This window comes from Somniosus microcephalus, chromosome 9, assembly GCF_052327205.1.
Source record: "Somniosus microcephalus isolate GS21.2 chromosome 9, FLI_Smic_1.0, whole genome shotgun sequence".
In the NCBI taxonomy this organism is placed as follows: Eukaryota; Metazoa; Chordata; class Chondrichthyes; order Squaliformes; family Somniosidae; genus Somniosus; species Somniosus microcephalus.
In genome coordinates, this window is record NC_140995.1 from 174,180,160 (window position 1) to 174,203,260 (window position 23,101).

The 23,101-nt window shown below is 43.3% G+C and overlaps 1 protein-coding gene across 6 annotated transcripts in view; it reads right to left on the reverse strand.

Moving 5' to 3' along the window:
• myb (MYB proto-oncogene, transcription factor) overlaps positions 1–14,282 on the reverse strand; it is a 41,661-nt gene extending 27,379 nt beyond the window's left edge. For 2 of the 6 annotated variants that reach the window (XM_085997555.1, XM_085997552.1), the window contains exons 1-5: positions 14,145–14,281; positions 4,346–4,463; positions 3,960–4,031; positions 2,959–3,051; positions 924–1,144 (exon numbers count right to left, since the gene is read on the reverse strand). In XM_085997555.1, the coding sequence (XP_085853681.1) occupies positions 924–1,144; positions 2,959–3,051; positions 3,960–4,031; positions 4,346–4,463; positions 14,145–14,179 (539 nt within the window). In that variant the 5' untranslated portion in view covers positions 14,180–14,281. Of the gene's footprint in view, positions 1–923; positions 1,145–2,958; positions 3,052–3,959; positions 4,032–4,345; positions 4,464–8,939; positions 9,043–14,144 lie in introns of those variants that run through there. The other 4 variants (XM_085997556.1, XM_085997553.1, XM_085997557.1 and 1 more) reach the window with 3 other exon arrangements.
• Positions 14,283–23,101: the final 8,819 nt, after the last annotated feature.

A 23,101-nucleotide genomic window follows, 5' to 3' on the forward strand; every position in this document is an offset into this window, starting at 1 on the left:
GTTGTTATGCTACTCAATTTCTGTCACTGGAGGTGCCAGGCAATGACCACCTCCAACAGGAAAAATCTAACCACCTCCCCTTACCATCATCGAATCCCCCACCATCAACATCCTGGGGGGTTACCATTGACCAAAAACTTAACTGGACCAGCACAAAAATACTGTGGCTACAAGAGCAGGTCAGAGGCTAGGTATTCTGTGGCGAGTGACTCGCCTCCTGACTCCCCAAAAGTTTTCCACCATCTACAAGGCACAAGTCAGGAGTGAGATGGCATACTCTCCACTTGCCTGGATGAGTACAGCTCCAACAACACTCAAGAAGCTAGACACCATCCAGGACAAAGCAGCCCGCTTGATTGGGACCCCATCCACCACCTTAAACATTCACTCCCTCCACCACCGGCACCATGTCTGCAGTCTGTACCATCTACAAGATGCACTGCAGTAACTCGCCAAGGCTTCTTCAACAGCACCTCCCAAACTCGCGACCTCTACCACCTGGGAAGACAAGGGCAGAAGGCGCATGACAACACCATCACCGCCAAGTCACACATCATCCTGACTTTGAAATATATTGCCATTCCTTCATCGTCATTGGGTCAAAATCCTGGAACTCCCTCCCTAACAACACTGTGGGAGTACCTTCACCACACAGACTACAGCAGTTCAAGAAAGCGGCTCACCACCACCTTCTCAAGGGCAATTAGGGACGGGCAATAAATGCTGGCCTTGTCAGCGAAGCCCACATCCCTTGAATGAATTTTTAAAAAGTTGCAATGTTTTCTAAAGACCCCCATTATTAAGGTTTAGCTATTACAATCCTATAATTTATTACAGGACTAATTTTTCATGGATCCTGCAGACTTTAGGTTGATATTTTCTGCAGGTCAGGCTTCAACATTTATTTCTTCAACACAGCTTACCTTCCAGGAAGTAGCTTTGCTATTTCTGCCCATCTATTTCCAAGCCTTTTATGTGCTTGATATATAATTCGGTCTTCTTCTTCAGTCCAGGAAGTTTTTTTCACTTCAGGATTCAGATGATTATGCCACCGCTCCCGGCATTGTTTTCCTATTCTGCCTTTTAAGTGCTTTGCAATAACAGACCAGCGTTTTGGGCCATATTTCTGAACAAGTTCTATTACCTGTAATAAAAAGTTGAGCTTTAAAAATACAATATTCAAGTTATGCAAATGTTAAATTCTATAATTCAGAATGTTATCTTAAAATAGTTTTGTAGTAAATTCAGAATTTTTAAGTAAACAAAAATATTGTGCATTCTTTAATTTTTTTGCCTTGAAATAATGTTTTACTGTTCACCAAAAGAAAGTAGATCTTAACAGACTGAACTTTAGCACACAAAATCAGGTAGGTTGGGTTGGGGTCAGATGTTAAAAATTTTTAAAAATCTGAACCCTGCATCCATTCCGCCTACTTCTGGGTTTTAGAGGCGGGATAAGGGGCGGGCAGCAGGTTGGCAATTTAAATATTTTAATGAGGTTGACAGCCACTGAATTTAGTGAGCAGCCTGGTTTCCCAGGCCTCGGGAAACCCGGCAGGTGAAGTGAGGCGAGGACAGCTTCAGGGAGAAGGAAAGAGCCTTCACAGCACTGCTCGTTGACCCCAAGCTCCTGCCATCAGACCCCCGGGGTCAGGTATTGGGCTACCTGGTCCTGCGGCCTGATCCCCGCCTGACTGGAAGCCAAGCCTGTTAATCAGACTGACTTCCAGCTGGAGAACCTGTCAGGGCTAAAAGACGCACACTATGGAGTTAAAACTCCACAGCATGTGGGGAAACCTGGACTTCTGGGTTTCCCATCTGCCCCTGTTAATATCCAGGCCTAAATGTTCAAAACTTAAAATATATTTGTAATACATTTTACATAGGACTGAAGCAAGGACAGAAGAATGAGAAATATTGGATATGGTACCCACAATACATTAAAGGAATTTATTCCCATGTATGAAAAAAACTCTAATTGCTCCAATGTTCTATTGATTGGGTGTCCTTCTTAAAACTGTTCTGGATTGCACCTAATGATATTAGGAATGTAGGAACTGGAAGAGGCCATTCAGCCCCTCAAGCCTGCTCCAACATTCAATTGTACCATGGCTGATCTGTACCTCAACTCCATTTACCAGACTTTGTTCCATATCCCTTACCTGACAAAAAGCTATTGATCTCAGTCTTGTGGGGCGAGGTCCAGATTTCCACTATCCTTTATGTGAAAAAGTGCTTCCTGATTTCAATCCAGAACAGATTATGCCCTCTTGTTCTAGATTTCCCCACCAGAGGAAATAGTTTTTTGTATCTACTCTTTTGAATCCCTTTATCATTTTAAACAACTCATTTAGATCGCCCCTCAACCTTCTCAACTCAAGGAATAAAAGCCACGTTTATGCAGCCTGTCCTAATAATTTAACCCTTTAAGCCCTCGTGTCATTCTAGTGAATTGGTGTTGTACCCCCTCAATGGCCAATATTGGCTGTAAAAAAACAAGTAACTACAGTTTTTTAAAATTCACTAGACAGTTATCACATTCTAAGCCTATTAAAACAGTGTTGTTATTTCATATATTTGCATTATATAATATCTAAGCAACATAGGTAAGAAAGGTACCTTTCTGGTTGGATTTCCTCTCTCTCTCCATTTTCCAAGTTACATTTTTCCTTTTTTAGGTTCTATTTGCACAACATCCAGACTGAACAAGCAAGCAGGTTACCTACTATTAAGGCATCTACATACACTTCTGAGAGGTATACAATGGAGAACAGGATGACTCTCACTCCAATTTCCCTTCCTTCCTCTATAGACACGTCCTGGCATTTCTCTCAGGTGAGTGGTGGGTTTCTGATCTCAGTTGGTGAGTTTCTGATTTCAGTTGGGTTTTTTGGGTCAAGTGCCAAGTCAAAAAAAAACACACTTCTAAGTACTAAACCTTTCAATAAATGACCCTACCCTTTGATCCTCTTCTTTTGTCCAAGGGCCTTTAATAAGTTCAGGATTTAGAACTTTTTGCCATCGGTGTTGGCACTGCACATCGGTCCGATTCTAGATTTGTAAAGGAATACAGGAACTAATTCTAATGTTTTAAAGAGTTTTCAAGAGAATGTACAACACTTTGTGGCTTTAATTCAATGCAATACTCAGCAGACAAGTTTCATTTCTGCATTTCACTTTTCAAGCATGTAAATGTGTAAGATAATAAGGGAAAGAACTTATCAAGTACAACTATTGCACACATCAAAAGCCTTCAAAATATAATTTTCCTATAACCGAGATATTATTCTATTAAACAAATTTAGACTCTGGTATTTTGTCTTTTGGTATTGCATACTATACTATTTGCTCATAGTTAATTTTTCACAGTTCTTGACTTCATCAAACTATATGTAATCTTAATGGAACAGCTGCAGCTAGTCAGGTGTCAGATAGTTTACCAGGTGCTTGGTGGTAAGCCATTCAATTCTGATTGATTGGTGAAAGTGAAATTAAATGATCCAGAAATTAAACAACCCATTTAAGCGTCATCAAATACGTATGCTTATCTTATAGTTCTGAGCGATCTAAAGCTTTTGTACCTCTGCATAATAGTTGAGAAAATATTTTTTAAACTCAACATACAACAATCTGGAAGAGTACTGTAATAGCATTCCAACAGGAAAACTCAGTCAATTGGGTATTATAAAGTAAGCCCTTTTGTCATGCATCACTTGAAACTTGGTCTTTGGCACGTGATGAGAGCATGTTAAGCAATTGGATTTATTATTTTTAAATGATCACTATACTTTGCTCATGCACTTAGCCTTACATGCTTATAACATTTATATGTGTAGTTATACTAATTTTCAAAAACAAGGACATAAAATGAATTTTCAGAAAATCAGTACATATAATATGTATTTAAGTGAAACTAGCATCTTATATTATACATAAATACCACAGAAAATAGTACTTACTGGAAGGAAATTAGCAATCACTTTCCAGTCTTCTGTTCCATGTTGTTCAACTAATCTCTTCAGCTTTTCATCCTTTAAAAAACATGAATTCATTGTGTATATACATACAATAATTAAAATCCCAAGTTGAAGCTACAAGACTTTTGAATAGATAGAGATTGCAATAGTTTAGACGGCATTAATAAGTCAAGTATCAGAATTAAATGTGAATATTTTTTCATCAGCAAAATACTATTTTCAGCTACTTCAAGATTTTATGCTAAATCAAAGGAATTTAGTAGAACTTAAATGTGTCAAACAATTTTTAGTTTAGTTAATTTGATTGTACTTTTAGTTTATAGGTATTTAAAAAAGAGCTGCATCTCATTCAGCTAATCTTGCCATACCTCTTCACGTGTCCATCGGGTTTTACTTAACTGACGTTTACAAGACTTCGGTTGTGGACCATCATAATCATGATCAAACATTTCAATCTCTTCTTCCTCTTCATCACTACTGTATAAACTGCAAACAAAATCATTGGATTAATTAGGCAGCAATTTATACCTACAAGTCTTGAATACATTCTCAGCAAAGATAATTGCAGGGTTCCAGCAAAGAATGAAAACTGTTACAGCATTTTCAAATACAGTAATCTAGAAACATCAGCCATTAGGGCCACTACAGCATTCATAGACATATTCCAAACAACTGTTTTGAGCAATGTCTGGAAAAGTGTTATGATTTTAATAGCTTTAATAAATAATTAATAGTACAATCCAATTTCCACACAAAATTAAATTTACTTTAATACTTGTCTAGTGTATTTAATTCTATTTTAATAGTCAGATCACTTAAAACATACACAAAAAGCAAAAATAATTCTATTAATAATGGAAGCATTGTTTAAAATTAACACTTGTAAAAGACTCCTAATGGATCAGTAAAAACATTCTGATACCACTACATGCTCACTGAATTCCATTTCCGTGCACAAGAAGCTTCTATTAAGCGCATTTTACAAATGTATCAAATAAGTTGTCCATAAGGTAAGTACATTTTGTTTGTATAATTCTAGAATACCAATGATTTTATTACAGATCAGTGACTTTTTTGTTAGTTTTTTGTCCACTTTAAAATTTCAGCCTTTATTAAAGAAATAAAAGATTTAAGTTACAATTGTTATTCCTGCATTAGGCATTTGTAAGACATAGCTAATTAATTCATTATACTAATAGCCTATATACATGCACTAAAAAAAACTTAGCCTGTACTCCCCCCGATGGTTATATCTAATGCACAGCTGAGCCATACAGATCAAGAATGTCACCATTCTGATACCCAGTGTGAGTTAGCTGACCTTGGTTGGGGGAGTGATAGGGACATTATGATTGGCCTCAGAAACCAGCTATGGAAGGAGCAGAATATCTAAAAGTTCCCACTCTTGACTTCCAATAACCTCTGTAGGAGTTGTGCGTGCGTGGATGTCCGGTGAGGACACAATCGGGCTCAGGTGTCATGTTCGCTATTGCCAAATAATCTGTAAAGTTCACTGTAAAGGCTTATATGAATAATATGAATAATACAAAAGCAAAATACTGCAGAGGCTGGAAATCTGAAATAAAAACAGGAAATGCTGGCAATACTCAGCAGGTCAGGCAGCATCTGTGGAGAGAGAAACAGAGTTAATGTTTCAGGTCAATGACCTTTTGTTAGAACTCAGACGAAAGGTCATCAACCTGAAACGTTAACTCTGTTTCTCTCTCCACAGATGCTGCCTGACCTGCTGAGTATTTTCAGCATTTTCTGTTTTTATCTCGTATGAATAATGGCCATTTGGGCAAGGTAATAAGGACAATTTATGCCAATAGATCCATACCCCACCATCAGGGGAAGAGAGTAGAGAAACCTAGCCTCAGAATAATTCTTGCATTTATATTGTATACAAGTTGGATAGATAGCAACATCCTGAGTGATGGTTACAAATCTGCATCCAATGATACTTCACATTTCAAGTTACTGAATTCAGTACTGCCATTATTGGAAGCACCAAGTATAGCCAAAGGTCTCCCCACAAAGAGAGATAAAATAGAGGAATCACTTGATGTCTCATTTGTGCATTCCCAGCACCCAGTTTCAGGCCAGCAATGGGTGGGAGTGGGTTTCTTGTGGATAGGTATTATGTATGCCACAGGAAAACCAAAGAAAAGGGAAAAATAGCTCTCAAAAATGTTCTTTCTGCATCATTTTTATGTTATTTCAATGCTTTGTCAGAAGTTAACTTTTCTATAGAGCACAGTATAACTGATATGTGAAATATCAGTCCACCATCAATAACCTTAGCTGACTAAGCATCATTAGAAGGCAGTCAGGTTCTCATCATTACACAAAATAAATAATATTAGTCATGGTCATCCCAATCTCTTCAAAAATATAATTAAGCTCTAGTACAGCTACCAAAAAGGGGGATACAGTTATATCATTTTTTTAAATGTCTTAAGCCCTACTTTCCATTGCTTTAATATATGCTTCAACCATAAGTTGGTCTAGGCTTCTTAGGGTCGTCACTAACGCCACTCCAGGTTCAGCCTGCAGGAGGCATTGTTCCAGCAGCAACATGTTTCAAACGTTCATTTTTTCTCTCCCTGCACATCACTCCATCTAGTGGTATGGGCAAGAACTGACAAAACTCCCCCAACTGAAACAGTGCGTTTGGGTGCCAGTTCTGGAATGCCAATCCATGATTTTTTTGGTTGTGAAACAAATAATTAACTCGTAACATCAGGAATTACAGCCCTTAGCTATCTGTTTTTCTTAACCCCTTTCAGAACAGATGTCCATCTGCAATTTTTAAGTTGGGAATGCACCTTATTGCTTGCAAAAGTACTTTCTTTGCTCTAGAAATATATTTGGACAATTTAAACTCGGCATGGATCCACAGCAAAAAAAAACTAGCAAATTTGGCAGGAACTGAAATATGCAATGAGTTTCCATAATGCTCTTTCACCTATGGAACCTGGATTCAAATTCAATCCAAATTAATGGAAGGAATTTCTCTCCCTGCTGGCTGTGTTTGGGCAGTCTCAACCCAGTTCTTAGCAGACATGCATTCACACAACAAAAATGTCTGTAATTCAGCACAAATTGACATTTTCATTCAGAGAGGCATATGATGGGAAGCAGAGAAATTCACATTGTTGGAGTTGGGGTGCACTTCTGGAGTCCAAATCAGTATATCTCTGACCAAGGAATGCTGGACAGGTGACAATATTCATCTTGGTGTGCAGCACACAGTAAACCAATGTATAAAATTTTTACTGTTAGTATATTATCTTCCAGGCTTAATTTCATAGGCAAATGAAACTTATGTATTTAAAATTCAAACGCACTGATAGGCAGGTTAAATATAAACTGAAAATAATTTTATAAATTTAACTCTTTGCATTCTGCTAGGTTTTGTTGCTTGTAAAAATACCAAACCAACCTGTTGGTGAAAACAGAATAAAGGTTAAACTTTTTACAAAACAAAACTAATGTATATTGCCGAGTTCATAGTATCGCGATCATAACGTCCCTACATTCAACTACGAGATTTTAGATAGTTCTGTTAGTGACCCGTAAATGCGAGCAAAATAAACCACCAACTCGGCAGTTCATGGGTTAAACCGTGACAACTGCGGCTCTCCTACTTGACAAGTTCACAATCTGTACTTTAATGCGTGGACTAAAATAACACGGAGCTTGCTACACTAAAGTAAAAAGAAACATAAAGTTGGTGTAATACTATAACTCTGAGGGTGTTTTGGTAGTCCTGAATTTTTGAAAGAATCCTATCGGAAACTAGTTTCTTTTAATAGAGTATATCGGCCCGAATGGAATTTCCACCCGTTCCGCGTACAAAGAACCTGCATGGCTTCTGGTAGTGCACTGCACACTCAAGGCAGGTGTCATTGTTCCCCATTTCGGTTCATTCAGATTTTAATGACGATAATTTAGCTGATATAGTCAGTGTTCTTAGACCACAAACATTACTCACGCACGAATGGCCAAATACGAGAAAAAGCTCTTCACGATTTCTACTACTGTTACGTATTATAACTTTATGACAACTTAGGTCACAGCCTCCGCCAAGTTCAGCTTTTAATGACACAACCAGGAACCACCTTAATATTGTGTTGAAAATTCGGATCTTGTGTTCAGTAGTTTCATACAACTTGCAACAAATTAAAATCCACGTGTCAGTACACCAGCCCATGCACTAAGAAAACAATAAAAATGTGATCTAGTTCATTGATCAATCCTGGATACACTTATTTTCTTTTCATGCATGAAAGCATTCGGCTATGTCAATAACATACTGAACTAGAACTTGTCTCAGACTCGTGCGGAGTTCAGTGGCTGATGAACATAGCAACTGAGAAACTACAATGCTAACACATAAACACGGACCCGTCAACTATTTCCTACATGAACAACGTGTTGGAAGACGATCAACAGCTCCATTTACGTGAAACAGCGGCACAGTTTTGAGACATACAGTGTAAAGTATGCCCCTTCAGTCTTACAAGATGCTATATCTGCATTTTTTCAATGTAAGACTGAGTGCTGTTGTCATTTGTCACTCAGAACTTGCGCACATGAATGAATGAAAATTCTGCACCTTTTAAATCTGCTCTTTCTACAGCATGCCCACATAATTTAGAACACTGAATTGAACCATCGATGTACAATCTCCATTTTAACCAGCTTTTCAATTATGATTGGAAAGTTTATTGCAGAAACTATCAGCGTACCATATGTACACGGATCCGAATCCATTCATAACTTAGCTGCATAAAGTACCAGAACAACAAGACCGAGCTTCTCGCTAACTGTTTAACAAGCCCTCTTCTCTAACCACAGTGTAAACCTCCTAAAGTTAAAGTGAAAATTCTTCTTCTTTCTGCAATAATCATTTATTTTTGTTCAGTAGGCAGCAGCCAAAACACTTAATTCAGTTACCTATTCCGTGGCCGCCGAGCCATGCGTCTCTTAGAGAGTGCGGAAGAAGTGTCGCTGCAAGTGATCACCCAAACTCACACGAGGAGGAAGCAAGTTGAGATTAAAGTGTACGGTCTGTAAACACAGATTCCTACAAACAAAGCCCTGGACCCTCCCCTCCCGCCAAATCTCGCGCCCAAACCAGAGTCAATGTAATACGCAGGCGCACTGGTGACCTTAGCGGTCCTCAGTGAACCCGCCTTTTTCCTGCAATCCCCGCTCTGCCAGCCCCCCTCCCTCCCTCGTTTTAGAAAGTAAACAAGTATAGATAATGTGCTTTTGTTCCTCATCTGTCAGCTATCTCACACAATCCAGTCGCGGGGTTCCCTGTTGCTAATCTACACAATTACGATACTCCTTCTAAAACAAATTACTTTCTCCCGCAGAGAGAAAGTCAGACGCACACGGAGACTAGAACCAACTAGATTTGTTTAGTATTTTCAGTGAAATGCTGTTTGAGTTACAATTTGGAAAAAGGGGGTTATGTCCCCTAATTCTAGTTAGCGTTTCTTGGAAGTCAATAGAAAATTGTTTATTGGAAAATGCAATTTTATGAACAATTATAGCACCAAGAAAGACAAGCTGTACTTTTAAAAGATTAGATACTTTTTTATGTTGAACAAAGTCGAGTGCTTATTCCATAGATGGCGCAACCTGCAGTTTTGCAATGAAACCTAAATATGGAGTAACGAGGGTCCTTTGTTCGTAAACGTATCAGTAATAAAAATAAAACAGTAATGTAAATGTGCATTTTTCCTCTTGGTATCTTCTGAAATCCAAGCTTAAATTATAAAAAATAATATTTTATTGCGATAAGTACAAAGTATATTGAAAACTACAGATTAAAATGTATTAACCGAACTCAACATTCTCGGTAATGTTTCACTATAATTACCATTTAAGCAAGTATCTTCATATATGTTATAGATCGGATAAAGCAATATAAACTTCCCAGATGCATTATCCGCGACGATAGATTTACAAGTTTAGTGAAAGCAGTAATTTGGGATCTTGGGTCACTGTAATACACTTCCTCTTTCCTGCACACTCCTGGCACGTGTGGAATACAACGGGACAATAAACCTATAAAGCAGTTGGAGACGCTTCAGCACAAGGTTATGGTTCATGTTTCCCATGGATCGGCTGCAGTGCGTGTGCACCAACTTCAGATCAAACCAAACTCCAAAACAAGACGACAAAGCCCCTAAATAAACACAATTCCCCAACTGTTTTGCCCTTATACTTACCTCCATCGGATTCATGTTGCATTGTTATTTAACGTTTAAATGGACAAATTATTGCTGCGTGTTTGTAACTTAATTCGGATAGATCTGTATTTAATTTTTAATTGCCAGGACTGGAGTCTGTAGTTTGGGTCCATTAAAGGAATTTATTTCTCCAAAAATCCACCCCAGAAACTCCACATTACAAGTTTTTTTTCTAGATTTGCTGTAATGGTCTTTTTTCGCGTTAGTACGTTTTTAAAATTTCAAATGCAGATATCTTAGTGTGCATCCCCACCAAGGTTACCTGCATATTTGTATTATTATGTGAAGCTATGGCTAGATCACTTGGAAGATCTCCCGTGATCGGTTTCTATTTCCAATTTTGTGGCAACGTGCTGCACTTGCTTTTTGGCTAGAACCGTCCTTTTGTTACTTGTTTTCTCCTTGCGGCGGTTGTGCCAGAAACAAAACTTCACACCAGGTTTTTGCTCGGACAGACCCTGAACCTTCAACCAGCGTTCACATTTTTTATATTTGACGGGCGCTCTGACCCGGCCACCACCCTCCTTTTCTTTGTTGTTTATTCGTGTCAATTCTTTTTTTAACTTGTATTATTATATTTCTTGCCTTCAGTTTATCATCTTTCTTCCTCTTTTTTGTACATTAGTTTCCTCATTTCCGTTATCGTCGCTTTCCCCTTGTGTTTCTCTTCACCCTTTACTTTCCGCCGTCCCCCCACCCCCCCTTTAGCAATGTTATTTCCCCCTCGATTTCTTACTCCAGGTGTCGGCACCTTCCCGTTACCTGCATAACCCAGTTGTTTTCTATTTCCATCCAGTTAATGCTCCTTTCCAGCTAACCCATCCGCTCTCTCGGTTTCCCAAGCTCTATCCTGCAGGAAAGGGGCTTTTTAAATAAATATTTTAAGTACTTTCAAATATATATTTCCAACATTTACTTTTAAAATAAATCAAATCCAGACACTTTAATCAGTGCTCGCCTGCGCTATCACAGCTTCTCCAGCAATGATTGCAATGACTCGGTGTAGGTCACAAAATGCTGGCGAACACTTGCCATCGGTGGAAAGAGAAAGAGGAAAAAAAGACTTAATTATTGGGCCAGAATTTGCTGTCAAAAATAACGGCAGAGCTAATGGTTACATCGTGCAGCAACTTCAGGCTAGGGATTGTTGCATCTCTAAACTTATTCTAGGTTTTGATGAAAGAGTCTTGGAGCTGAAACATGAACTCCTGTTAATTTCTCCCTCACTCTCTCTCCACAGGTGCTGCCTGACCTGCTGAGTGTTTGCCAGCAATTTCTCTTATTTCAGATTTCCAGCATCCGCAGTATTTTGCTAGTGTTTGGGTCCAGATCAAAGTGTGTGTGTCAGAAAGAGTGTGTGCGTGTGTGTTTGTGTCAGAAAGTGCTCGTGTCTCAGAAAGTGCGTGTCTCAGAAAGTGTGTGTCAGAAAGTGTGTGTGTGAGTGCATGTGTAAAAGTGCGTATAATAGTGTGTGTGCGAGAAAGTGTGTCAGAGTGCGTGTAATAAAGTGTGAGAAAGTGTGTGTGAGAAAGTGTGATGTGAGAAAGTGTGTGTGAGAAAGTGTGATGTGAGAAAGTGTGTGTTGTGAGAAAGTGTGTGTTGTGAGAAATTGTGTGTGTGTTGAGAGTGCATGTGAGAAAGTGTGTGTGTATGCGAGAAAGTGTGTGTCAGAGTGCATGTAATAAAGTGTGTGAGAAAATGTGTGCGTATGAGAGTGCGTGTGTGAGAAAGTGAGTGCGTGTGTGAGTGTGTGTGTAAGAAAGTGGGTGTGTGAGAAAGTGTGTGTGTGTCAAAGATTGTGTGTGTGTGAGAAGGTATGGCCGCGAGTTCGCCTACCGAGGCGGGCTAAGTGTGGCCGAGGTAGGTGGCAAAAGGCGATCCCGCTCCCGGTTCCACCCCACTGTGTGAGAAGAATTTCACGGCCAATTAAAAGGAAGCGGGTCTGATAACGTCGCTTGATGACGTGTCCTCAGCCAATTTCCTTAAAGAGGCCATGGCCACATTCATTTTGACAGTTGAGCTGTCGGTGTTTTGCAGCATTGAGGTGCTGCAAACACTGACAAGCTCTGTACAAAGGTGCACAGCTGCACGCAGGCTCTCGCATGACTCCCTCCATATGCTTGTGGAGGGAGTCATAGCACGCAGGGAGGTTCGCTTCCCTTCCAATGGGCAGAAGAGACCTCCCCAGGAGACCAACGCAGCCTGGTTGCACATTGCACAGGAGGGCATAAGCAGGGATGTCATCAGGAGGACCTGGCTGCAGTGGCGCAAACCTTTCAATTATCTCAGTAGATCATGAAAAGTTACTGCAAAGCTACACTCAACCTCATCCTGCTGTGCCACTCATCACATCCCCATCACTCTGCCTTCCCTACCCTACTCCTGCACATCCTTACACCAACTTACCTTGCACCTCCACTTATCCTTCTTTCTCTATCTACATCATCACTTCCCCATTTCACTAGCCACTCCTCACACTCACCCTCATCCTAGTCCAATCATACCAACTAACAACACACAAGGGTAGGCACTTGGGTGTTTTTGCCAATGTTCATGTAAAGTTTCTGTTGATGTGTTGCCAAACATTAAAATCTTTATTTTCCACACTTTGCCTTCTTGGACAGATTTGTGTGCACCTTTGGAAGTGGCTTAGTGAGTTGCAGTGAATGGTGACACATAACGTTACCCCTCACAATGGTGATGAGTGTGAAAGGAATGGCTTGGGCATTGCAGGGATGCTTTATGGTGTTGGTGTGGGGTGATGCCAATCTGGCGCCAAGTGAAGTAAATCTGGCCATGGTGAGGCCATCCCATGCCTCCTGGCAGCAATGTGATCGGGTGCTGATGCCCTGTGTCCTGTCTACCATCAGATGATTGAGGAGCAGGTTGGTGTTGTTGGTGATCCTGGTGATGTTGGTGCTGATCGTGGTGGGATTCTGAGATTTTTTCAAGGGTACCAATGCTGCTGAAATAGATGGCAGCTGAAGTTGAGATGACAGAAGCGATCTGTCAATGGTGAGAGAGGTTGCTCCAAGGGGGTGACAGTGGATAGAGAGTTTACTCCAAACACTTCCAAACTGCATAAAGCTGAAAAGTGTTCCAAATCCTGAAGGCTCCAGCTTCTAATATTGGAAAGTGAACAGCTGTGAAATGGTAGCTATTATACCACTTTTGCAGCTGTCAACTATTCAGAGGAATGGAGAGTCATTGAGCACCCAACATACTTACCTGACGTGATACCCGCGCTCTGGGAACCTCTTGAAAAAGCTGGTAAAATAGTAAGTACGTGGTAAAATGCTACTTAAGTACCTTTTAACCGCCACTTGATGTCAGGTCTGTTCAGGGATGGCAGACCCGACAATTGGGAAACTAACACAGAGGCGGGTTGACAGTGGACCCGCCTCCGAACCCGCCCTCTGTGCGCCGGCAAAATTCCAGCCTGTGTGTCAGAAAGTGCGCGTGTGTGTGCGCACCTCGCACATGTGTCAAACTGCAGGTGTTTATTGTCCAGCACAACACACGTTGTCTTCACTCCATCCCACACCACCCAAAAATAAAATTAATTGCTCTAACCCGCTGTTTACATTACACACACAACAAAAAAAAACCATAAACGTCAACATTTCCCCTACCCACCCGCACCCCCTTTTCCCTCACCTTGGTAATTAAAAATCAGCCAATAACACAAGAAGGGAAATCCTTATCACTCATTAAAATTACAACTGCCGTGGTGCGGTGTGCTGGTCGATCTATCGCCGCGGAGGGAGGACGGTGTCTGATTTTTAATAGCTCGCCGCCGCCGCCGTCCAGCTGCTCCCGCTGCCGCCCCGGAAAGAGCCGAGCGCCGCCCCCTGCCCCACCGCCGCCTTGGCCGCGGCCCGCCTGATTTCACACGTACCCGAAGGAGTCGTCCATGGGCAGGAGCCGAGCCATCAACGCCTGCAGGCCAGCAGCTCCCCCGTCTCTCGCTATCAACACCGTCTGGAAAACCTAGGAGGAGGAGGATGATGATGGTGGAGAGGGTGTGATTTCGCCCCCCCCCCCCCCCCAGAAATAAAACTTTTTTTTTAATTTGGCTCCCCCTTCCTCCTCAAAAACCAAGAATTTGTTATTTTTTGTTGTTTTAACTACTTCTTCCTTCTACACACACAACACACGAAGAGAGAGCGAGACTCTCCACAGCTGGAATCCTCCCGATTCAAACAGCGGCGGGGTTCTCCCCAGGAACGCGCGCCCGCCCGCCCGGCACTGCACGTGCAGCTGGCGCTCGCGCTGGGGGAGCGGTGGGCACAGCGCGGGGCGAGGGAGGGCTGGGTGTGGGTATGTGTGTAGAGGGAGGGACAAACGACGCGTGCGCCGATTGGGGGGTGGTGAAGGGACAAACGGCGTGGGCGGGCGCGCGCACTCTTTCTCAGCCTCAGGTGCAGGCGGCGCGAGGGGCGGGGCCAGTGCGCGTGCAGCCAGAATTCTCACCTGCATTGTTGGCGGATTCATGGCCTCCGACCTGTATCCCGGGTCGCGGGTCGCACGTCGCCAACAAGAAAAACGAGCGTTTTCCTTGATTTTTTCTTTTCTTTTGCACGGCATTTACTTTGACTTTCGGCCTCTCCAGCTTCTGGCCTTGGAAGAGTTTCTCGGTCATCATCGTGAACGCCTGCCCCACAAAAAAGCAAAACTCTGGAAGGGAGGGAGCAAGGGAGGGCGGTTAGAAGTATGAAACAGCACCAGTGCTTGCCAGCTTTGGGATTCTTGTGAGACGTTAAGCTTGATAAGAAAAGCAGCAGCAATTGCCCTTCCTGGAAATTCCCTTCCACGCCCAGTTATATTCCATAAATTACAAGACTTGCTTTCAATTGTGAACTGCAACTGAAATACAGTTGTTGCTGTTTTGGGCATTTTTTCCATGGGAAATCTCTAGTTTTATGGAACTATTTGTACTCTGCGAAAATTATCACAATTATAATTAGAACCTTTATAAGTCGGTAATATAAACGCTTTCCTTTAGGGTAGTATAGAATTTGTTTTCTATAAATTACGAAAATTAGAATTGCTTGATAACTTTCAAGTAAAACATGCACTAAATAATCTTCTATTTACGAAGGGTGATTTTTTTATGTTTGCACATTTTTTTCTCTGATAAACTTAACACTGAAATTTAGGCATTCTTGTTGCAATATTCATGGCTTGAATGGAGCATAAATGCTGGCATGGACTGGTTGGGCTGAATGGCCGATTTTTGTGTTGAATATTCTATGTAATATTCAATGCAAAATTCAGGCTATTAACATTCGCAACAGCTGAGTGAGCACAAGATAGAACATAAGAACATAAGAAATAGGAGCAGGAGTAGGCCAATCGGCCCCTCGAGCCTGCTCCGCCATTCAATAAGATCATGGCTGATCTGATCCTAACTGCCAATCCACTATCACAGAACCATCTCCTGCATCTAACAGAATTAGACACACGAAATAGGAGCAGGATCAGGCTACACGGCCCCTGGGCCCGCTCCGCTACCCACAGGGCCATGACCGATCTGAACCTAGACTCCTGTCCAAATTCCTGCCCGCTCCCCATAACCCTTAATTCCCTTTACTTCTAGGAAACTGTCTATTTCTGTTTTAAATTTATGTAATGATGTAGCTTCTACAGTTTTTTGGGGCAGCATATTCCATGGACCTACCACCCTCTGAGTGAAGTAGTTCCTCCTCATCTCAGTTTTGAAAGAGCAGCCCCTTATTCTAAGACTATGCCCCCTAGTTCTAGTTTCACCCATCATTGGGAACATCTTCCCTGCATCCACCCGATCCAACCCCTTCACAATCTTATATGTTTCAATAAGATCACCTCTCATTCTTCTGAACTCCAATGAGTAGAGTCCCAATCTACTCAACCTCTCCTCATATGTCCATCCCCTCATCCCCGGGATTAACCGAGTGAACCTTCTTTGTACTGACTCGAGAGCAAGTATGTCCTTTCTTAAGTATGGACACCAAAACTGTACGCAGTATTCCAGGTGCGGTCTCACCAATACCTTGTACAACTGAAGCAATACCTCCCTATTTTTATATTCTATCCCCCTAGCAATGAAAGCCAACATTCCATTGGCCTTCTTAATCACTTGCTGCACCTGCATACTAACCTTTTGAGTTTCGTGCACCAGGACCCCCAGATCCCTTTGTACTTCAGTACTTTCCAGTTTCTTGCCATTAAGATAATAACTTGCTCTACGATTTTTCCTGCCAAAGTGCATAACCTCACACTTTCCAGTATTGTATTCCATCTGCCAAATCTCTGCCCACTTACTTAGCTTGTTTATGTCCCCTTGCAGGTTTTTATGTCCTCCTCACTCACTACTTTCCCTCCCATCTTAGTATCATCTGCAAACTTTGATATGTTACACTCGGTCCCCTCCTCCAAATCGTTAATATAGATTGTAAAGAGTTGGGGACCCAGCACTGACCCCTGCGGAACACCACTAGTTACTGATTGCCAGTCTGAGAATGAACCATTTATCCCAACTCTCTGCCTTCTGTTAGATAGCCAATCCTCTATCCATGTCAGAATATTACCCCCAATCCCGTGATTTTTTTATCTTAAGCAATAATCTTTTGTGTGGCACCTTGTCAAATGCCTTTTGGCAGTCTAAATACACTACGTCCACTGGTTCCCCTTTATCCACCCTATATGTTACTTCCTCAAAGAACTCCAGCAAATTTGTCAAACATGACTTCCCCTTCATAAAACCATGCTGACTTTGTCCTATTAAATTATGATTATCCAAATGTCCTGTTACTGTCTCCTTAATAATGGACTCCAAAATTTTACCTACCACAGATGTTAGGCTAACCGGTCTATAGTTTCCAGCCTTCTGTCTACTGCCCTTTTTAAATAAGGGTGTTACATTAGCAGTTTTCCAGTCTGCCGGGACCATTGCTGAGTCCAGGGAGTTTTGGAAAATTATTACCAATACATCCACAATCCCTACCGCCACTTCCCTCAAGACCCTAGGATGTAAGCCATCAGGTCCAGGTGATTTATCTGCCTTGAGTCCTATTATTTTACCGAGTACCACTTCCTTAGTGATTTTGATCGTGTTTAGCTCCTCCCCCCCTTTAGCCCCCTGTTTGTCCAGTGTTGGGATATTCTTAGTGTCTTCTACTGTAAAGACTGATGTAAAATATTCATTCAGTGTTTTTGCCATCTCCATATTTCCCACCATTAATTTCCCGGTCTCATCCTCTAAGGGACCAACATTTACTTTAGCCACCCTTTTTCTTTTTATATAACTATAAAAACTCTTACTATCTGTTTTTATATTTTTTACTAATTTACTTTCATAATCTATCTTCCCTTTCTTAATCAATCTTTTTGTTATTTTTTGCTGTCTTTAAGGAAGGCCACTCACCCAAACTTATCCAAACAGAAAGACCCTCACCTCAACATACAACTTTTTTCCGTCCATTAATCTATCTGAACTACTTATTTTGTCTGAATAGGTAAGTATTCTATTTGCTTTATTGATTAGGGTATAAATGCTGATTGACGTTCACTTAACACGTTCATACTATTTCCCTTTGTGGACTTTTTATGCAAGTGTTTCCCTGTTTAAAATTAAGCTTTTAACGCCTGATTAAAAATAATGCACATGGGAATGTAGTATTAGCACATTAGATGTTCGTATCTGAATGGAATTTTTTGCTGAATGGAATTTCTACACCGTTGAGCATCAAGTCTACTAAAACTTAATTCATCTTTAGTTACTTCAACATCATTCATGGAATATTTATGTCACCCATTTTTTTCCTAAGTGCAGACGTTACATTTGTCCATATTAAATGACATCTGCCAATTGACCTGTCCCTTTACATATTTGGTTAAATTCATTCTGCAGTTCCTGAGCTGCCTCATTGGAATCAATTGCCTCTCCTAGTTCAGCATTATCTGCGAATTTGACCAGTTTGCACTAAGCTTCTGAATCTAAGTCAATGAAAATTATAATGATTATGATCCTAATACTGATCCTTGAGGCAGCTCTCTTAGCATGTGCCTAACACAATTCCTCCATCCCGTTGTTTTCTACACTTTGGTCAATTTCTTATTCTTACGGAAAAAATAACTTGTATTTTCCCTTGCTGGAAAGGATGTTTCTGCAGATATCAGACAGTTCATTGACATATAGCTAATAAATTACTTTTAAGAAATTAGGGGGGAAAGATTGGGTTGGTTAGCGCCTCCTGTTAGTGCCTCCGGGGGGGGGGCGCGCTAGCGGGGCACTAACGACTTACTGCCCGAGCGTGGCAATTTTAGTGCTGCCCGAAAATTGACCTGGCGCTTTGCAGTGGCACGAAACACTACCGCCACGATCTGCGCCCGGAGATCGTGATGTCATCCAAGCGTGCAACACTCTGGTAGCACCCCGTTCCGGAAATTGATTCTCGCCCCCTGCCTTAGCACCTGCCGCTAGGAACGACAGGTAGAGGGGGACGTTTTGCAGTCGTCAAGGGGCTGGGGGAGCGCTATTTAAAGGTGTACGCTTCCTGCTTTTTCCTGTCGGCAAAATATTTGGCATACGCAGGTTGAGAGAGGGAGAGAGACGTCTGGAGACATTTAACACTGTCCTACAAGTAGTTTTGTTCCTGAGCAACACTTTTCAGGTTCCTATTTCTCTGAGCTTCATATTTACCACATTTACAAGATTAAATGGGGGCTGTACTAATTCAGGGCGTCGTCCTCCAGCTTCACCTTCGGAGGCAGCAGAGAGAGAGTGGAAAACGTGGCCGAAGGGAGGAGGGCCAACGGGCCTCTGCACAGGAGACCTTACTCTCCCAGGGTATTCCGGGATCAATTCTCCTACATTAATTTGTCCGAGGAGCAGTGTTTCAGAAGGCTGCACATCAGCAAGGAGGTGGTCACTGAGCTCTGCCACCTCCTGCAACCAGAATCTGCAGCCTCATCTCAGGACCAGGACATCCCTGTCGGTGGCAGTGAAGGTGACGGTGGCTCTGAATTTCTATGCCAGCGGCTCCTTCCAGGCTTCAACTGGGGACATAGTGAATATCTCCCAGTTCGCTGTCCATTGCTGCATCCGGGAGGTCACAAATGCTCTCTACAAAAGGAGAAGTGAGTACATATTTTTCCCCATGACCCAGGACAAACAGCGTGAACATGCATGTGGCTTCGCTAGGATAGCGGGCTACCCCATGGTTCAGGGCGCCATTGACTGCACGCATGTGGCATTGCGGGCACCTCATGAAAATGCAGAGGTGTTCCACAACCGCAAAGGCATCCACTCTTGAACATGCAGTGGTGTGCGACCAAAGGTAGCGCATCCTCGCCGTCAATAACTGCTATCATGGCAGCAGCCACGATGCTTTCATCCTGCGCCAAGACTGGTGTCCCAGACCTTTTTTAGCCACTGCGTCAACCTCGTGGCTGGCTCCTCGGGGACTAGGGTTATCCACTCTGCACCTGGCTGATGACACCGCTCCATAACCCCAACACTCCTGCTGAGCTCGCATACAATGAGAACCATAGCGCCACCAGGAACCTCACTGAGCAGACAATCGGCCTCTTGAAGCAATGGTTCCGGTGTCTTGACCACTCTGGAGGAGCCCTGCAGTACTCTCCCGAACGAGTATCACTTTTCATTGGTGTGTGTTGCATGCTTCACAACCTCGCAAATGAGGACCCAGCCATTGCCACCAGGGATTGGTGCACCACCTCACAAGGAGGAAGAGGGAGAGGAGGAGGAGGCAGAGGAGGAGGATGAAGAGGAGGATGAGTAGCACCAACGTGGGAGGGAGGCGCTCAATGTTGCCTCTGCAAGGGCCGTCCATGAACGCCTGGTAAGACACCGCTTCTAACGAATGACAGAAAAGATGGCTTTTGGGATGAACAAGCACATCACTGCAAGCATCCCGCAGCCCCTATTGCCGGGTAAAGCTCCAATGAGTCAAATGAGCAAAGTTGTAAAGTTCCAATAAAAATGTCTATTTATCTGACAAATTGTGTCTTGTTTATTCAGCGCAACCAATGACAAACAAACACAACAATTCATTAACTAACAAAACTCATTCTTACCACATCGAGATAAGCGTAAACAGAGTGAACAATATATTAACATGCACATCAAACTTTGGCACAAACATTCCCCCCATTTATTGGAGAATTTTTACTTTTTGCCCTTCGAGGTTGATCTTCATCCCCTGCGCACTGCCCCCCCCCTTCCCACCGTACTGCTCCTCCATAATATGGCCCCAGTGGCTGCAGCAAGGCTGGCGGAAGGCTGCTGAATGTTGGATCCAGAGACTGCAGTTGGCCTTGAAGGATGCCCTCGACCAGCTCTGGGCCTGGAGGGCCCGGCTGCAGACTGCACCAACTCTGCATGGGCGGCAGCAGTCTGGGCTGGCTGTATTACAGGCTGTGGCAAGTGCAATGGCGGAGTGGCAGCAGGAATGCTGTCATCCTGAGAGAGGACAGCACCTTCTTGCTCGACCGACACACTGCCACTCCCCCAGGGCAGTACCTCAGCATCCGGAACAATCTGCTCGTGTACAGATTGCTGACCTGCTGTGGCACCGTCAGACCCCCGGTGGGCAGTGGGCAATGCAGCGATGATGGCAGCAGTCAGCGCTTGCATGACATCAATCTGAGACTGCATGAGAGCAGTCTGACATTGGATGGCACTAGCCAATGACTCGATTGCAGCACTAAGCCGTTGCGCTTCCTTGGCCTATGCTGCAATAGATGCTGCCACCTGACCGATTACATGTGGCATGGGCTCTGGGTCCCCACAGTTTCCTGCAATTCAACCATCCTCTGCAACGAGGCAAGGATGGGTTCAAGGGTTTGCGCACAGATGACAGCTGTGCTGGAGGCGGACTCCTCCACGCTCCTAGCCAGTGCATCCATGCTGTCGGGCACCCTTGCCATTGCACCCATGAGCTCCGTATGCATGCTCACAACCTGAGTATTCATGGCCGCTATATCGAGGTCTTCATCCCGAGTCCTGTGCAGCAGAACTCGTGTGCGTACTCACCCTTCGGGAAGATGGCCCCCGAACTTCTCTTCCCCCATGGCATTGCTGCAGGCCGCTGGCTCCCGGAGCTTCACCCAGATCAGATGCAACCCCCCTACACCCCTCCAGTGAACGCGTGGCCCCAGGGTCGGAAGTGTCGTAGGTGTAGGCGGTGAGGCACCGGCTTCATCTTCCTCCTCCTCTGCCGTGTCACTGCCACTGGGAGGCTGACAGGCTGGTCAGCTGCTGGTTCACTATCTGAAAACAGGAAGGTACAAGAGTGGCTTTAACGTGAGGGCAGGGGGGCAGGAAGGGAGACAGGACTGCAGACAGTATACTTAGATTGAAAGTGTAAAAGGCTGGTGTTGTGAGGGGGAAGTGATATGAGAGAGGAGAGAAAGCTGATGAACATACCGTTGCTGTCCCCAAGTGGGTCAACCTCTCCAACGGCCACAGCGCCGATTTCATGACGGGCAATGAGTCTGTGGACTCTCTCCTCCAATTGTGTGATTGGGTGCAGCTCAGACTGTCTTCCTCTCATCCGTTGTTGCTCCCTGCGATTATGTGAAAGCTTGCCCTGCAAGATAAAGGACAGTGTGTGAGTGAGTGTGCAGCCATGTGTTTGGCAGATGTGCCTACCATAGTTGAATAGCCGTTAATGTGTGCAAGGTGTGGGATGTGCATGTGACTTTTATGAGATGGGCATAGTTGTTGGGTGAGTGTTGGGCATTTGGGTATTTACACCGTCTGTGCACAGAGTGAGGTTGAGATGGTGGGATGTGGAGGTTTTTCAAGCAGGTACTCACCCTGACCACGGGAGTGAGGTCGATGAACTTCTTACGACACTGTGTATGCGTCCTTTGGACCAGGCTCCTCGATGAAACGTGCTGGGCAACCTCCCTCCAGACCCTTGTAAACTCACGGGGCAATGGCCTCCTGCCAGTGTCTGGAAGGAGCACTGCCCGTCGCTGTTTCACAGCGCCAACCAGAGCCACCAATGCCTGGTTGCTAAACCGGCGAGCTCTCTCCCTGGGCTTCTTAAGTATCCATTATAAATCTTTGATGAAGCTTTTTAACTGCTTGCAGGCCGATGTCAAACGCTGCAATGAGCAGGGTGTGGCTGTGCAGCAAGATGGACCCTCCCCTTTAAGAACTGGACGGCGCCAGTCTGTCTGAGTACAAGGTAATTGACATTGCCTGAGCTTCAGTAGCATTCTGAGGTAACGCCTCGCTCCCCGACGTTAGCGCCCTAAGAGAGGTGTGTAGCGCTTGATTTAACGCTCCAATCACCTCCAGGGGTGCTGGAGAAGAATTTCGCAGTTGGTGCCGATAATTAGCGCCAGGCACTAAAAATTTGCGCACGGCCAATATTAGCGCCCCAAAATGGCTGATACCCAATTTTTTCCCCTAGGCATTTTAAAAGCAATCAAAATTCAAAATTAAATGATCAAAAATGGTGAAAATTAAGTCCAATATAAAGCATGGGATAATAATTAAATACAATGTGGCACAATGGATCAGTGTATCAACATACTATGTAGTGCCCTACCAAAATTACACACCTTCAAACTTAGACATTTTCTAGAAAAACATAAGACCAGACACTGCATTGTTTTTTTAATATATGTGTGTACATATGAATCTGTCAACTACAACCCGGTTTGGCCTATATGTAACTCAATTCCACACTATGGATATCTCTTAATGTTCTCTGAAGTGGCCTAGCAAACCACTCACCTGCAAAAGCAATCGCTTCGTATAGAATCGCCGTTTTGATTGGGCGGTGAGAGGAGGGGGGTGGGCACGGTGAAAGTGTACCTTAGAGGGAGGCATTGCCT